Source organism: Panulirus ornatus, chromosome 2 (assembly GCF_036320965.1).
Source record: "Panulirus ornatus isolate Po-2019 chromosome 2, ASM3632096v1, whole genome shotgun sequence".
Classification (NCBI taxonomy): Eukaryota; Metazoa; Arthropoda; class Malacostraca; order Decapoda; family Palinuridae; genus Panulirus; species Panulirus ornatus.
In genome coordinates this window covers 28,768,124-28,786,442 of record NC_092225.1, presented here as the reverse complement: position 1 = coordinate 28,786,442, position 18,319 = coordinate 28,768,124, and the positions used below count along the sequence as shown (strand labels likewise).

General features: G+C 51.0%; 1 protein-coding gene across 12 annotated transcripts in view; it reads left to right on the top strand.

Annotated features, from left to right (window-relative positions):
- Dmtn (transmembrane and coiled-coil domain 2 protein Dmtn) overlaps positions 1-18,319 on the top strand; it is a 309,359-nt gene that overhangs the window by 265,567 nt on the left and 25,473 nt on the right. For 2 of the 12 annotated variants that reach the window (XM_071673507.1, XM_071673472.1), the window contains exons 1-2: positions 6,167-6,673; positions 16,300-17,076. The exons of 4 other annotated variants lie outside the window; for them this stretch is intronic. In XM_071673507.1, the coding sequence (XP_071529608.1) occupies positions 16,682-17,076 (395 nt within the window). In that variant the 5' untranslated portion in view covers positions 6,167-6,673; positions 16,300-16,681. Of the gene's footprint in view, positions 1-6,146; positions 6,674-16,299; positions 17,077-18,319 lie in introns of those variants that run through there. 6 more of the 12 variants (XM_071673446.1, XM_071673437.1, XM_071673453.1 and 3 more) reach the window with 5 other exon arrangements.

Sequence of the window (18,319 nt, the reverse complement as noted above, 5' to 3'; positions counted from 1 at the left end):
ACAGCCGCCCCTGGCACCGTGCAAGAACTCGAAGCTGGCAGACAAGACAGTATAGGCAGTCTAGTTCCACATGTTTTCTTCTCTAGTGGGTGTTAGTGGGTCGCACGTATTCGTCAGCCAGTGTGTGTCGTGTTTCTCAGTGGGTCGTGTTGACAGGCGGACTCATGCGGGTGCTGTGTTAATGAGAGACACATAGCGGGTGTTGCAGCCAGTGCTTGGCGGGGTGTTGACGTGTGTTGGCCTAGTGTTGCGTGCGGCGGGTCTGGCTGACGTAAGGCTAGTGAGGGAATTATGTGTGTGTGTGTGTGTGTGTGTGTGTGTGTGTGTGTGTGTGTGTAGTGTAGTGTAGTGTAGTGCAGTGTAACAACGTGTGATGTCATGTTACTCGTGCAGCTAATGTGCAGGTGGGCCTGCAAGAGGTGTATATAGACGTTTCCTTCCAAGAAAGCACCGGTCGTCACCAGTATTGGAAAAAAAAAAAAGACGTGGGTGTAATGTCCACAGGTTGGCTGACTGGGAGAACATCATGAACCCGCAGCATAACCAAGTGAAACGCGACCAGAAGAACACTAGAAATGATCACGATTCGAAGATGTGATCAAATAAACGAAGGAAAGTGAGAGAAGAAAGATGGAGATAGTCAGAATGGACACAGTAGCAGTAGGGCAACGAACTACAGGAAGTAGAGCAAAAAGGAAACCTTTTGAGACCACTCTGCCAACAGCTGGACTACAGGCTATACAACATCCTTCAGATTTACCAACACACACACACACACGCACACACACACACACACACACACACACACACACACACACACACACACACACACACACACACAGAATCAACACATGAACAACAAAACCCCTTTCATAATACAAGTGGCTTGTTGACTGAGACAAGTCGTGTGTTTACAGCCTTCAAGGAAACACGAATGTAAGATTACACAGTGAGGTCTGTGCCTCGCATTCTGGTGTGACAGTCGGGAGAACATGCTGGGAGTTGGTGTGTACGATTGAGACACAGACGTGAGACGAGAAGAACTCACAGAACGATTAGGAATCGTATGATCCTACCTTGATCGTCTTGGAAACCTCATTTTCCAGTTGGAGTCCATCTTGGAGGATTTACAACCACTCATAAGTAAGATAGAGATTATAAGTAACATAGATGAAACCTCTCCAGGTGGCAGGACAGGTGAACAAGTGCACAAAAAGCGAAATCATGTATCCTGTGTGAGATGTTCGTTCTTAGTCATCAGTGAGGCAATCAGAGAGAATAATACATAGTATCTTATTATCACCAGTAATGTATATTTGATATATAACATCACTTCCTCTGACTCACTGGCCTGAAACCAGTGGGGAAATATAGGAGAGTGAAGCAATGGTGTTCGATTGCAGCTGATAACAGCAGGTGACGTATACGGACGGGAGATACACCGTTACATATACAGCTCAGCGAGATTTACGTTAAGTGGCAAAAAATACAGCGGAAGATTATCTCGTAGAGTTGAGGACAGAAGGAGCACTCCTGATGTGCGCCCGACGCGTACCAGTAAGAAAATCGGAGGAGTGAGAGACGTGTACGTGTGACACCAGATAGTAACTAGATCCAGATCACAGAAGGCTTCAGGTTACTCAGCGAGGGAGGACGAACGTGCTTCTTTTCAGTGGTCCTCCTCACCCTGTGTACGTCCACCTCGCATCACCTCACGCCAGGCTCAGGCCCGCGCACTGGCTCCCACTCTACGTCAACCCCTTCAAGTGGTGCTCTCAGTAGGACGAGCTATACATAGAGGGCCATGTCTCTGTCAGTTCCCCCTTGATTTAGTGGCCGTTTTCTGTTGCCACCGCGGGACCTTACACTACACACACACACACACACACACACACAGCGTCTGGAGGAGCGACTCGAACACCTGAATATGGATATCGTTTTCCTCCTCCTCCTCCTCCTCCTCCTTCAGGAGGCACACCACAGTTCAGTAATATCCCTAGCGGTAGGTGGTGGTGGTGGTGGTGTGACAACGAAGTCAAGCATAAAAGTCCAGGTATCATACGTCCAGCAGAGCACATTACCTCGCGGTATGAACCACAGCTTGTAAGATACGTGTTGCCAAATATCAACTCGGTATCCGTTATTATAAACAGATTTAGGCAAGAGCATGCGTGATCTGGGATCGTTATCATGCTCCCACGCGTAAACTGAGCCTCGCAGATTGCGATTCACTCATAAGTAATGTATTAGGTCGTAAAGAACGCCTAATATACTGCCTTTGCAAAGCGGGCGGGAAAGAATTACGGACCGATGTGCCATTTGCCTCTCATGAGCGTCTACACATTTGTGATCTTGGATACGTATGAGGCGGGACGAATACGACGCTGAGTGGCGATGTTTGTGTGTGTGTGTGTGTGTGTGTGTGTGTGTAGGGGGCTCTGCCTCACACCATGACGTCATGCGACCTCATCTTGTGAAGCGCCACCTCACAACACTTTTTCTTTTTTTCTCCCTAATACATGACATCCTAGCGCGATGTTTTGCAGCTTGGGTTATCCCTTCCTAGCTCGAGGTATTCTGTAGGTGACATTCTGTCTCCTGCCACGGTGTCTGGTTGCTCGAATACCGGTTCTAGATACTTGTGTTCTAGGTAGGGATTCCGTGCTCCCGGGACATTATCCAGGACGGTTTTTTATTTTTTTCCTTTGGTTTGAGAAGCAAATTCTACCTTTGGTCAAATGTAGGATGTGAACACCTTGTTAAATATTTCCTTACCCATGAACTTGGGTGATCTTTTGATATTCGCCAACAGACGAATATTTCCTTGTTCTTCGAATGTGTAACCCTGGCGACTCGTTAGGGACGCTGTCAACTCCCAAGTCCCTCTCACCCACAGATTCTGAAAGCTTATCTGCTACTGTGTCCCATCCGTGTTACTCGATGTTTATTTAAACTTAATCTAATCAGCCATGTATCAGACCAACTTTGCTGGTAGGTTGAAGCTGTTTTCTTCCCTCTTCGCATGTCCATGGCATCATCCACAGACATATTCCTGCACGAGTTCATTTCTCCTGATCTAGATTGGCTGTGGACCCAGAACAGACCCTTTCGGCACCCCACTAGTGACCACGACCCATTTTGGGATGACTTCCCTGACATGCATCTTTTATTCCCTTCCACCAAGATGAACATTTGTCCATTGAAATGGTCCTCCTTCTTCTGAAGAATCAGCTTCTTTGCCCATCCGCCTGTGTGGCACAGTGTCAAATGCTTTCTGGCAGCCCAGATACAGACAGTCCTCCCAACCTTCTCGTTTGTCCACAACAGAGCTCACTTTCTCCTAGAAATCTAAGAGGTTCGTTACACATGACTTCCTCTCCTTGGAACCACGTTGTCCTTCAGTTAGTTTCTCCTCTGCAGGAAGTCATCAATTTGATTTCTTGATCATCTTTTCCAGTCCCTTACGACCGTGTGATGTAGCGAAATGTTACGACCATGGGAAGGTAGCGAAATGTTAAGGTGATATATGACTGGTGAGGTGGATGTGTAGCGGTGATGACGTTGTACCATAGTGTTGTCGAGGGTCGTCTGTTGTTATGGCCAGACGTACAGTGGTGTGTGTGTGTGTGTGTGTGTGTGTGTGTGTGTGTGTGTGTGTGTGTGTGTGTGCTGTTGGTCGTAAGTCTTTGGGAAGTGTAGCAGAATTTCGTTATATGTCGCGGATGATGACGTGCGTTCCAGCCAAGCTGGTGTGACCAAGTGGCTGGTGACGTGCGTTCCAGCTAAGCTGGTGTCACCAGGTGATTGGTGACGTGCATTCCAGCCAGGCAGGTGTGACCAAGTGGTTGGTGACGTGCATTCCAGCCAGGCAGGTGTGACCAAGTGGTTGGTGACGTGCATTCCAGCCAGGCAGGTGTGACCAAGTGGCTGGTGACGTGCGTTCCAGCCAAGCTGGTGTCACCAGGTGGTTGGTGACGTGCATTCCAGCCAGGCAGGTGTGACCAGGTGGCTGGTAACGTGCGTTCCAGCCAGGCGGGTGTGACCAGGTGGCTGGTGACGTGCGTTCCATCCTGGCAGTTGGTGACGTGCGTTCCCAGCCAGGCGGGTGTGACGCTTTGTAGGAGTGTGACGGGTGAAAGTGAACTCCTCACATTGACCCGGTCCTTTTTCTTCCGGACTACCTCCTTCCCTCTGCTCTCCTGTCCATGTCCCCCCTCCTCCACCAGCTCTTCCTCCCCCTGAACCCTCCCCCAGCCTGAGGTCTTCACATCACGGATACACAGCTGCTGGGGGGGAGGGTAATACTGGGGAGGGTGAGGGGAGGTTACCTGCCGTACCTACACGACCGTGTACCGTATAGGGTACAGCAGGTACGTGTCCTGCGTAGCCTTCACCTACTGACGCCATTTCACGCTCACCTCCCCCTGCTTAACGTGTTTGAGGAGGTTTGTGCCGAGAGGGGTTAAAATCCTGGTGTGATGGATGGTTTGGCGTGAGCCGTGAGGCTGGTTGATGTCAGAAAGATGATGGTGAGCCATGAGGGTGGAGAGGGATTGGAGTCGCCGGTACCCGTAATGAGGGTGTGATGGTGAGCTATGAGGAGGACTGGAGTCCTGATGGTGAGCTATGAGGAGGACTGGAGTCCTGATGGTGAGCTATGAGGAGGACTGGAGTCCTGAAGGTGAGCTATGAGGAGGACTGGAGTCCTGATGGTGAGCTATGAGGAGGACTGGAGTCCTGATGGTGAGCTATGAGGAGAACTGGGGGATGAGGCTAATAGTGGATCATGAGGAGTACTGGACTCGTGAGGTCGATGGTGAGCCATGAGAAGCTCCGGGATCATGATGTTGATGGTGGTTTATGAGGATGACTGGAGTCATGAGGTTGATTGTGAGCCACGGGGAGTACTGGGGGTCATGAGGTTGATGGAATGTACTGGTTGGCGTGGCCGTGGCCGCCCTCAGAGCAGGGGGTTCCCGTGCAGGGGGGAAGGGGGTTGAGGCCGTTGCGTGGGAACCTGATCCGAACTGGGTCCGGCCCAGACCGGTCATACTGGGTCAAGGACCAGCCTAACCCCCCGGCAGGGGTCAGGGATAGGAGGGTAGAGGGGCAGGATGGTCGGATGGAGGGGCAGGATGGTCGGATGGTGGGGCAGGATGGTCGGATGGAGGGGCAGGATGGTTGGATGGTGGGGCAGGATGATCGGATGGTGGGGCAGGATGGTCGGGTGGAAGGGTAGGATGGTCGGATGGTGTGGCAGGATGGTCGGATGGTGGGGCAGGATGGTCGCATGGTGGGGCAGGATGGTCGGGTGGAGGGGTAGGATGGTGGGGCAGGATGGTAGGATGGTGGGGCAGGGTGGTAGGATGGTGGGGCAGGATGGTCGGGTGGAAGGGTAGGATGGTCGGATGGAGGGGCAGGATGGTCGGGTGGAGGGGCAGGATGGTCGGATGGTGGGGCAGGATGGTCGGACGGTGGGGCAGGATGGTCGGATGGTGGGGCAGGATGGTCGGGTGGAGGGGCAGGATGGTCGGATGGTGGGGCAGGTTGGTCGGACGGTGGGGCAGGATGGTCGGGTGGAGGGATAGGATGGTCGGTTGGTGGGGCAGGACGGTCGGTTGGAGGAGATAAGCCAGGAGACATCAGCTCAGCCTCCAGCCCCAGGTGGACGGGAGGTGAGAGTGTGTCCTAGTGTGTGTATGGTTGTATGGTAGAGGCGTAGCTGCTGGTGGCGTGTGTGGTAGATCAGGGGGTGGGGCAGGTAATGTGGGCGGGGCGCGGTGACGACCGAAGGGGGGGGGGGGAGATGAGGAGATTATAAGAGAGGAGGGGGAAGGAGCAAGTGTCTCGCCTGGTGATGCGAGAGATGGAGGGAGGTGGACGTGAGGTCCAGAATAAACGGAGAGAGTGGATGACTCTGAAGTAGAGAGAGAGAGAGAGAGAGAGAGAGAGAGAGAGAGAGAGAGAGAGAGAGAGAGAGAGAGAGGCGGGGAGGGAGGCTCCAGTGGTGGGTGGGATGGGTGGCCGAGGTACTGTGGTGGGTTAGGGTAAGTGGGGGGAGGTAGGCGGGAATATACTATGGTGGGGGGTGGGTGGGTGAGGGAACAGGTAGAGCCTGGGGGAGGGAGGGAGGTAGTCGGTGTGGCGTTGACAGTGTCAGTGGAGGTAGTTGTGAGGCGCGCCACACACACACACACACAAACACACGCTGGCCAGCGCACGACACGACCCGCTTCTCCACGTGTGTACCCCCAGCTCACAGCTGGCTCAGACACCTGCCCCGTTGCTACTCCTGCTGAGCCACACATGTGTTAGTGTTGTGCAGTGAATCACTGACGAACACCTGGAGATTAGCAGTGTTTTGCCTCCTTGCAGGCTGTGAAAACAACGCCTCGTGGAATGTTCCCTGTCGTGCCCGTACACACGGAGAGCGTAGCCCACGTCAGTGTGGAGAACGGTGCATCGTATTTGTAGAAATTATGATTCAGGATGTATGGACAACAGTGAACGTTCGCTAAAGCAAGAAGAAAAGAAACTTGAAAAATAATCTGAAAAGCAGTGAAAGTTGAACAAGTTTGGTGACCATTTTGTGTGCCATTTATCCGCTGGGACGTTGGTGCCCAGTTATTGAACCTTGATCTATAAACTGACTCCAGTCTCGTCTGGGATTACGGTAGTAGCCTTTGTCTGCCCCTCTTTTGTGTGTGTGTGTGTGTGGCTGTGTGGGAGCCGCAGGTGTGAACGGTGCTGTGTGTGTGTGTGTGTGTGTGTGTGTGTGTGTGACTGGCTGTGCGAGAGTAGCTGGGTCGAGGTCATAGTACCATGTGTTGCGTCGGTCATTATTGTCAAACGCTTGAGCACGATGGTGGTACGGCCCTTGGATACGATGACGACCAGGCCTTTCCTTTGTCTTCACCCGGTCGCTCCTCAGGACGAAGGCTAAGGCGCGCCTTACCCAAGGGTGGTCTCTCATCGTTGTGCTCACGGCGACGACGTAAACAAAGGGTTATGAGGATGGGTGAGTGTTGGTGGCGTATTACCAGTGAGGACGTCCTCAAGTGTTCGGCATCCGTAACGAGCTGACGCAGGACCACGGGTTACGTATTCCGCGTCGACCGTGAGAAAGGATTCATTGGTCATATTGATTATGATGTTTAGAATCACCCCAGCATCCTTCTTTGTCTCAGGTTATGCCTCGAGGTGATGCTAGTGGTTGAAGATACCTACCACGACCATCTCTTCGCAGCAGGTGCCCCCAATACCTCCCCGCCACAGGTGCTTCAACACCTCTCCACCACAGGTGCCCCAACACCACCCCGCCACAGGTGCCCCAACACCTCTCCTCCACAGGTGCCCCATCGCCTCCCCACCGCAAGTACCCACACGTTGACACACCGGGGAAAGTGATGGTGTCAGGCATCCCTCACAGGGTTACGTAAACATTACTCACAGCTTCAGAATGTGAGACACGGAAACACGTAAAACTTGTAGGTCGTGAGGGGCACTGCTGCTGCTGACCTGAGCCGCCCCTTTCCTCCTGACCCTCTAGGGTATAGGGTCAGATAAAGTTGGGGCAAAATGGGGGGAAGCTGAGGAGGAGAGTGTTACTCAAATGAGTTTGGCCACAGTCACTCGAGGCTGAGGTATTTTTAAGGGAGGGCGACGTTGGTGAAGCGAGTTAGCGTATTTTATCGCGGCTGTCGGGCGGTGTGATAGCGCTTTTGAGTGGCTCAGGAGTTATGACACGTATCATAGTTTAGAGTATAGTGGTGGCAAGAATATACAGGTGTACTAAATAATTAAAGCATTGACCTGGTGAGTGTGTAAGGGTACACGCAGGTGTAGAGAGTGCAAAAGGAAGGAAGTGGAGAGTATAAAGGAAAGTGTATAGGGTGTAGACCTAGCCATTAAGGATGTGAGGTAGCGGAGGTGTGGTAGGTTCAAGGGAGGGAGGGTACTGTGGTGTGGAGTAAGGTGTTGTATGGAGGACCTTATCGTATGGAGGGAAGTGTTGTGTGGAGGACCTTGCGATGGGGAGAGGGGTTGTAAGGGAGTTGAAAAAAAAGATATTAGTGATAGAATTTCGATTGTTGTCTTCACGTTGCTACGAGTCAGCTGATTGATTCATCGGCTATTTTGGTGGTAAAGTGTGACCTTGTGTGGACTGGAGGTTGGGGGGAGGGGGTGCTGGTGTATTTAGGGGGAGGGGGGAAGGCAGCGGTAACTGCCCCCACTGGCCTTGGTTACCTAGTGTGACAGCCCCTCCCTCACACCCAGACACAGACCACGGCCGCATGGGTACTGATTACGTTTCTCTCTCTCTCTCTCCCCCTCTCTCTCTCTCTCTCTCTCTCTCTCTCTCTCTCTCTCTCTCTCTCTCTCTCTCTCTCTCTCTCTCTCTGTTACGCATTCCTTCTTATTCTTCATTCGGGCCCCATCTCCCTCTGTCCTCTCACTCCACATCCCTGCGACTGGTCGGCAAATTCTGGTTGACATTCGACTCCCTGGACACTCGACTCGTTCATCGTTGGCTGGCTACGGCGCCTGCCTACACCAGCCGTTGTCAGGCCTACACACCTCCTGCCAACACCAGGGTCTGGGGAGCCTGCTGCTGCTGCTGCTGTCCTGCCTACATCAGATGTCGTCAGGCCAATACTCTAGAGCCTAAATGGGTATGATAGCTTGGCCTATGACGTCGTCCTTAGGGGAGCAAGTCGAAGGCGCGAGGGGATTGACGTCATCAGGACAATGATTGCATGGTTTGGGCAGGTGTGGAGCGGCTTCAGAATGTTGTCATGCGGACAGCAAGATAATCGGCCACCACCACGAACACGCGAGAGTATGGCAGCAGAGCAAGCGTCACAGAGGCATCGCCAGCACGTATCGCATATCCGTAGAGCCGTATCGCTTTCCTTACCGATACCGGATGTTATAGACCACCTGCCTCTGGTCGTAACGCGTGTTGTTACGTTGACCTGTCTGGTGAATTGCCCTGCTCTACAACGAACCTGACCAGCCCCACTGGTGGACTGATTTGCTGAGGTGTTGTGACCAGGTGTGTGGTGACCTGGTGTTCATGAGGCAGGACAACAGGTTATCACAACCATTGGAGGTTGTGACGGCTGCCAGGTCCATGGGGCTTTGTAGGAGAACCTGTGTCCCTTCCCCCCTGCGGGTGGTGGAGGCTACAGCAGGAGGGCTGTAGCCGGCCACAGAACCACATGAGGGTTGAAAGGTATAGGACAAGCTTAGAAGGGTTCAGGACGTTGGATAAAACCTAATCCCCTTTGGTTCGAGTGAGGCGTATAAAAGCCGTTCCTAGGAAGAGCCTTCTCGCTGGTACTGATATTAGAAGTGTGGGTGTGTGTAGGGCGCTATGTAAGACCCAGTCAATGGGTGGGAGAGTATGGTGGGGTATGTTGGTGGAGAGGCGATAATGGGGTGTGTGTTGGCTCTGCCGCTGCTGGACTTAACGTCAGATGTCAGTGTAGTGGTGTGTCGGTGGTACAGGCTGACGTTGGCCCTGGATGGTTTTGGTTACAGCGTGTTTGTTGTGAAGGTTACAGCATGTGTGTTGTTAAAGTTACAGTGGATTTCATATTAGTGTTTCAGTTTCTTTGTTTTTTTTTTTTTGTACAGTGTGCCGTGGCGTAGCGCCTGAGTTTGTTCGTGGAACTGATGCAGTTGAGAGCCAATTCCGCGGCCCTAATGCTGCTTTCTGGTAGTCCTTCATTCATCCTATCTCTCATCCCGTGAATGAAATTGTTTGTTGCCATATCTTGGTAGAGGAGCCATATGTGCTTGCCACCAGCTCCTGGTGCGCCATCGGAAGCGGTGTCGTTGAGCCCAGTCTGCTAGAATGGTCCGGAGAAATGGAGAAAATTATGAAGATTGACTGCTTCAGAGGGTCTTTGGGTCAGGAGTGTTAGGAGCAAGGGGGAGGTGAGAGTGAGTAGGTGGCAGAAGAATGGAGTGAAGGATCCTTTCACGGTATTGGAACCTGATGGTGTAGGAGGATGAGAGATCTGCGTGGGATTAAATGAATTGGATTGGTGTGGCATATGGGAGGCGACGTGCTGTCACTGTGATGAACCAGGGTATAATGATGCGGACGAGGTAACTTGTAAGATAGTGTGTGTGGGGCTTGGCTTTAGATGGTGGGCTGCCGTGGTCTGTACATTATACATGTAGATGTTTTGGAGAGAGGATGTGTGCAGATGGCGCCTTCATTTATTTATTCCCGACGCCTCCTCGCTGAAGCAGGGGCCCCAGACAGCTAGGCATAAAAAGATATAAAGAAAAACTGCCGAGGGAGGAAAGGATAAGAAGCAGGTTGTGCTGCAGTGTGGCGGTTGATGGTGGCTGGGGCGAGAATCTGTAGTGGTAAACCCTTTTAAATTCTCAAGATTTAAAGGCGACTCCAGGAGGCCAGGAGACCGCCTGGGGTGTGATGGGGCGCTGTAGACTGGTGGCGCCCCAGGTGGATCTGGCTCTAGGGATGATGTTGCATCCGCGACTAGGCTATTGGATCTGGTTGCTGCGATGCCCAGCTCTCCACCCTCGACCAAAAGGTCTCTTGTCTCCGCACCAGATAATCAGAAGGCTTTCAAGGAGCGTCGGACTCTCCTCCTGTGTTGCGAACAGTCGCCAACGCTTCATTGACGGGTTTTGAACGACATGCCTTTGTTGTGGAACCTCTTCAGATACGTCATACGTAATGTGGCCAGTGAAGACAAGCATGTCTATGGTATGTTACACTTAGATATTAAGCGTTGGAAAGCTTGTCCAAGCTTCTTGTTGACGCTCTCGTGGTGTAGTTATATATCAACAACTCGTCTCTTTGTTGGCTTGTGGTGATGTCACATTAAGCAGTTCGAAAGAGAAAACTGTCACTTCAGGAATAAGAAATTGAGAAAGAAAACGAGAGAAATGGAGGGAGGACGCTTCAAGGACAACGGCAGTTACATTATGATGAAGCTTTGTGTGTGTGTGTGTGTGTGTAATTAATATTTATAGTCAACGGGAAGGGAGTTTTACACTTGTATTTCCCCGTCTCTTAACCTCGTATGTATATGCAGTCTCTTCACTCCCATATTAACCATGTCCTCAATCAGTCTGTTCCATTCATCCTCTCCCCTTTTAACTGGAAAAGTACTTCCTTGCATTCTCTTCACGACTTGCTTGCTTGATATCATGTTATGTCCTGTGGTTGTTCTGTCTCTACGTATCCCAGACTACTGTTCTTTCTCCGCATCATTGATCTGTTTTAAGAATTTTAAAGATGTGATCAGGTTACCCCTCTTACTCTCTTCTCTCTCTGAAGTTGGGCACATATAAAGCCTCTAACCTTACCCTATGACTCAGCTCTCTTAATTCTGGCACCATCTTTGTTGACCTCCTCTGGACCTTCTCTGTTAGCTCTTTTGTGCTTAATCTTCAGGTACGGTGACCAAATCTGAGAATTATATCCTAGTTTTGGCCCAATATAGGATATGGAGAGTTTGCAAAATATTCCCTTAACCACATCCATATCCTCGTGTGTGTGTGTGTGTGTGTGTGTGTGTGTGTGTGTGTGTGTGTGTGTGTGTGTGTGTGCGTGCGCGCGTGCGTGTGTGTGTGTCACTTCCTTTGCTCAACATCATGTTGGTCGAACCATGAAGTAGCAGACGATGGTGTCCCGCCACACTTCCTGGTGCCTGACTACCGCCCTCGCCGGCGCCAGGGGCACTCCCCTACCACATGCCCGCCTCAATAGCACCACCGCACGCACGCCACCGCCGCCACGTGTATGTACACTGCAATAACGATTCACCCACCCGCAGTCTGCACCTCACCGCCGTATATACCCACCTTGCCACCCCAGCGGTTGTATTAACTCCCTGGGGGGTTACGACGCCTTTGAGAACGGTGCCCGAAGTCATCATTCACAAGGGATGATGATTAAGTCGTAGTACGGAAGGGGGTTAAATCGTAGTACGGAACGGGGAGTTAAGTCGTAGTACGGAAGGGGTTAAGTCGTAGTACGGAAGGGGTTAAGTCGTAGTACGGAATGGGGTTAAGTCGTAGTACGGAATGGGGTTAAGCCTTAGCACTCAAGGGGGTTTGAGCCGTTGTGCTGAAGGGGATGAGCTGATTCACCCAGTGTGTTAAGGTACGTACTCAACGGGGTAAGGTGGCTTACTCAAGGGCAGTTATCGAGAAATTCCTGTCGATATCGGGCCACGACCGTACGCGGCGGCCGCCCACACTAGGCTCTGGGTATTCCCCGCGGACCAACATTCCTCCAACGGTCGCCGTTTCGAGCGACGTTTAAATAACGCCGCCACTGTATTCACAACTCAAAGGGAGTGACGTCAGTTTTTTAAACTTTATGATGAGGATCTGGTGGGTAATTTTATTTGCCCTTTGGCCAGGAATGTGCGTTTAACCCGATTTATTTTATTTGTACTTGGCCAGGAATGTGCGTTTAACCGGATTTATTTATTTTTTTTATTCAAGACATTTACTCGCGAGTTTTCAGATGTTTTGTTCACGGAACTAACGACTCCCCTGCACGCAAACAGCCTGTGTAGTAATACATAGCCACCGATCGTCTGCTTGAACGCTTGAGCCATCCCTCCCCCCTGTTTCATCTTGAGAACCAGCCTTAGAAGCTCAAGGTGTGTCTTAATTAGATATCTTAATTAGCTTCCTCCATAAGGAGAGAGAGAGAGAGAGAGAGAGAGAGAGAGAGAGAGAGAGAGAGAGAGAGAGAGAGAGGTGGGAGGAAGGCTATAACGGTAAGTTAGGGGGTTCAGGGGGCGACGTCTGCAGTTGGCTGGCTAGGCTGTGGTGCAGCAGCCCACGACCCGATTACAAAGTTGGGAAGTTGAAAAGCATTTTGACGATGGAAAATGCTTTCTATACGGAATATTCCTGGTGGTGCATTCATTAACGACCTGATTAAGACCACTTGATCCCTTAATTACGACAACTGATCCACTTAATTACGATAACTGATCCACTTAACCACGACGACATAACCACTTGACTTACGTAGAGTTTCGAATACATAAACATAAATGCATCATGCATACATACATACATACATACATTCCTTGCATGCTCTGTGCGGTGTATGAATGGAATTAACTAACTTGAAGGAATTGCAAATGCAGACAGCATATTGAAATTTAAGAAGTTGTATGAGAATATATATTACACTGCCTTTGTAATATTTAGCAAACTACCACGTCACATGAATAACCTGTGGCCGGTGGGAGCTCAAAGGCGGGCCGTTGTAGCATCTGTTTCTTTCCTTACGTTGCCAAGCTTTAGAACGCCATGTCCCCTTCCCCCTCATATCTTTCCTGACATTTAAGGCCCGCATCTTTATAAGAAGGCAGCGTCCAATTTCCTCTGGAACACCAGAAACATATTTCCTCGTCTCTTATTATTATTTCTCCCTCGCTCTAACCACTTCATATTTCAAGAAAAGCCCGGCCTTGATGTACACTTTTGGTTGAAATCTCCAACATAATTAAAACAGATATCATGTTGTGGGACGGATATCATACCCTCTTCAGGCCGGTAGAGTAGGAGTTAACCGAATCATAAGACTCCTCCAGCACCCTGGAAAAATTATTTGCACATCTGAAGGTCAAAGACCCTCCAGTCAGCCACAGAAAACGGAGATGATATCAAAATCTATCCAGCCATCCGATCCAGGCTTCGTAGGAATATCCGCTGGGTACTTGGAAAGATGCTCTTAAGCCTGCTACACGGTACTTAAGTAGACGTACTTGTATTACGAAGTTCTTTGAGAGCACAGTGTTTCTGACGTCACTACGCTTCCCGAAGGCCTGCCCTCCACCCCACCCGTGTGTGGGGATAACATTGCTGCCTCCTGCTGTGCCGCAGCCCAGGTGGGGATCTCTGTACTATTGTTGCTCCTGCTGTGCCGCAGCCCATGCGGGGGTCTCTGTACACCTTCGTCTGTCATTTTTTAAGTCTGGACTCAAGCCATCTTCGCCACAAACTGAGAGTAGACTTGCGGTAACTTAACCGAAGATATATTGGACCGCCCCGAACTTTCTCTTTCTCGGCCAATCTAATTCCGCCAACTTTCTTAAAGCGTAACCTGACTTGAAGTTCGGCCTCGTTTAGCGTCTGCCCAACTTATCGTAATCCAGCTCGGTTATAGAGCAGTCAACGTAAAGTTCATACTGATTTCTTGTTAACCAAGATCATGACCGGTTCTACCGAAGATGTGCAGTCTTTTATTCGTGCGAAATATGGTGAAGATGATTAAGTATGGGTTCTTAGGTCTTTAGGAGAATGGGGGTAAAGATAATGATACTGGGTCAGGTGAGTCGAATGTTACCTGTCATTCACGAGAGCTTATTATCACACAAGAATCTGTAAAGGTTGTTCATGATGGCCTCTTGATCTGTTGGCTCCGAGCCAGTCATGTGTCTCTTTACCTATTGCCAGTACGTGGCCACTTCCTGGGCCAGAGATTGTCGGCCACCACCACCGCCATTCCCTCAATGACCTCATCACATCTTACAGACGTCCACCACCACCACTCACTCTCTCATGACCCCCATCAAGTCTTATAAGTATACTATCAGAGTTTCCGTTGGGAAGACCTTGCATCAAGAGCCTGCTCCACACACACACACACACACACACACACACACACACACTCACCAGAGGTTGGATCACCTGGTGGTATTTCTTTCCAGTGTAAGTTTGTTTCATTCGTAGGCCCCTCCCTGGTGCGCGCTCTTGCTGAGTCCTTATATAGAGAAATATGTCTTATTGTTAATTTTTTTTTGAGAAACATCAGAACCTGTTCTTGACCTCAGATAAGGAGAGGATCTCTCATATCACTGATCGCCGGATCCTCCTCACTCAGCGCTCTAAGCTTCAACTCCTTCACCGAGGCGCTTAGTCATGTCTTCCCTTGTTTGGGACAAAGGAACCTCACTTATAGCCGGGTTTATCACCTTAACTTTTGATAACCCAGAAGCCTCAGACTTATCATGCCTCCCCCAACCCTCCTCCCGCCTGCCTATCGTTACGTAGACCTAAGCCAAGTTCAAGCTTCCTCTCTCTCTCTCTCTCTGTGGTATACAATTCATGTCGCCCCACGTTGCAGTCCTTCATTGTCGTGTCACGGTACTGACGACTCGTTACTCTATCCTCTCCTGTGTTCGTGCACTCATGCTGTGCCCCTACGTAGGCCCATACTGTGTCCCTACGCCCATACTGTGTCCCTACGTCCATACTATGTCCCTACGTCCATACTGTGCCCCTACGTCCATACTGTGTCCTTACGTCCATACTATGCCCCTACGTCCATACTGTGCTCCTACGTCCATACTGTGTCCCTACGCCCATACTGTGCCCCTACGCCCATACTGTGTCCCTACGTCCATACTGTGCCCCTACGTCCATACTGTGCTCCTACGTCCATACTGTGTCCCTACGCCCATACTATGTCCTACGCCCATACTGTGTCCCTACGTCCATACTGTGTCCCTACGCCCATACTGTGTCCCTTCGTCCATACTGTGTCCCTTCGTCCATACTGTGTCCCTTCGTCCATACTGTGTCCCTTCGTCCATACTGTGTCCGTTCGCCCATGCGGGGACACTTAACCTTACTGTGGATGGGGGAACCGTTTTCTCTTGACAATAAAACTTTTCTGTATTGGATGTTGGCCCACCCCCTCCCCTCCAACACTGTAAACAGATAAGACGTCATCACAGAAAAAAAAAGAATGTTGACGAGAGGTCTTGCCTCCGTATGACACCTCCTCACACACACACACACACACACACACACACACACACACACTATGTATCCCTGATCAAAGGCGACTGTGGTTTAGCGAGGACCGACCACTTCATCAAGAATATATCACGGTTTGAACGTGATGAACGTTACGTGTGGTGTTTTGGCCTCGTACGAATGATGGATCTGGAAATCGTTTTTTTTTTCCATTGATTTTACTTGTGTGGGCGTTGTTTTAAGTGTGTGTATGTGTGTGTGTGTGTGTGTGTGTGTGTGTGTGTGTGTGTGTGTGTTTAGCAAGCAGGATTCTCAGATCTAGAACTCGTAAAACACTGTCCCGGTGACGATATATGGGGGACTGGGATTGGACGGAGTTACCCCCACACATTCTCCTCTCCCCCTCCCCCCAAGATTAATTTGCTGTCCTGCTGATAAGCTGACGATAAGAAGATAAAGGACGTAATTATTGAGTGGTGATAAAGCAGATAGTGTAGAGGGTTCAGGTGTTACACTTTGCAGGGAACACAACAGACGGGCACAAGATCTCATGTGTAGCTGCAGGTAGGTGGTGCCCCCCATACCCAGCCCCCAGGATATTGCTGTAAGTGAACTCGGCTTCCTCCGAACTCTACTTTCATCGACAAAGTGTGGCCAGGCCAGGCCAGGCCAGGCCAGGCGGCTGCACCCGTAAAGTGTTAGCTCCAGGACTTGGTGGTAGTCGTTCGAACTCGTCCTTTGCAGTGGCGCCCCAGGATGAGAAGTCCGCGAGTGTATAGTGAGGGTAGTGGGTTGTCGCCTGTGTGATGGGTGTAGTGGCGGCGGCTGCTGGAGTGCTCAGCCGCCCACGCCCCTTGAGCTGGCACGCCCGCGCCCGTTGGAGGACGGTACGGCTCCGGCCGCCATGTTGAGTGTGGGCGGCCTACCGGAGCTGGCTGGCCCGGGCGGGAGTCACCACCGGCGGTCCAAGAGCGATTGTGGCCTGAACAAGCGGGATGACGGACCGCCATCCCTGGCCAGCCTGACCCCCGGTTACCGTAGCGGGTCTCCCTCGGGCCATGGCCATCACCATGGCCACGCCCACACCCGCCCCACCACGCCCGTTATGGTGCGCACGCCCTCCACATCCTCCATCCCCGAGATCTTCATCAGCAGCGAGGACGAGGCCGGCCCCGGGGTGTCGCCAGTCACTCGCCTTGCTGTCTTCTCCCTCGCTGATTTCCTCGAGACTGTCACCAACGGCGGCCGACACCACCACCACCACCACCACGACGATCACCACCACCACCACCAGTCACGGTGAGCCCCACCATCCCCTACTCCACCCACGGTGAGCTCCACCACCCACGGTGAGCCCCACCACCTCCACCACCACCCACGGTGAGCTCCATCACCACCACCCACACCCATGGTGAGCTCCACCACCTCCACCCACGGTGAGCTCGACCATCTCCCACACCCGTTAAGCCCCACCACCGTCTAAAGTAGGCCTCTGTCCCGACCTTTGCCTCACCTACCCCTGCCGCTATGACCTAGATCAGGCGTGCGGTTGGGACCCCGTGTGTTACGACCATCACTCTCGAAACTGCAGACGGGCGCCCCTATGGTGGCTGCACCAGGTCTAGGCTGGTCTCCACCTACCACAGTTTAACGTCTCCAGCTATGGTTGTGTCCTGTAGCACAATTCTTACACCAAACCATGCATCCACACATCCTCTGGGACCCGACCGCAGTAATCACGTCTTTTTCATGGTTTTCTGAGAAATTCTGAGACTGTGATAAACTGGACGAAATTTAGAAAATATGTGTGTGGAGGTTAAAATGTAGGGCGTTGGACGGTAGCGGAGGTGGGTGCTGGACCTTACACACCCTCGTATGTCTGTCTCTTCTGTTTACCTGAAGCGACATGTGTTCACGGACTAAGCAAGTATATTGTTCTTTGTTCATCTCTTATTATTTGTCTCTCTAGATTCTACCTTTTCCTGTAGATAGAGAGTAATCAATGGTGGAGAATGGGTAGGGTTGTGAATTTGGAACCATTCTGCTCCATGTTTGTTTAAAATACTTATGTTGACCTCATAATCACGACGATATGATCCTTGGCCTTTGACCCGACCCTTAAATGGTTAGGTCAGAGTTGAGGACATCATTATACTCGTGGTTTCGTATACCGACGCGCTCTTTGACCATACCATTGTGCTGGGAGATCGTACCGTCGCAGACGGTAATTGGTTTGTAATTTACCTCAAAAGCTATGGTGATGTCCAGCTTGGAATTCCCTCTCGCCACCCACCCGTAGAGAGACGCATGCAGTATCATTTAGACTAATACATGCGTGATCAATACCCACAGGGAAGTCTCCATTTTCTTTATCGATATATATATCTCCAATCGTATAGCTCAGTGATTATGATTACAATTGCGTAGTCTCTCATGCTAGTATGTGTCTGGCTCAGATTTTCGTTTCGTTATCTACATCCTAGTTACATGATCTCCCGGCCTCCCTCCTGCTGGAGCAGCCAGCCTGCTGTTCTTGCCGGTT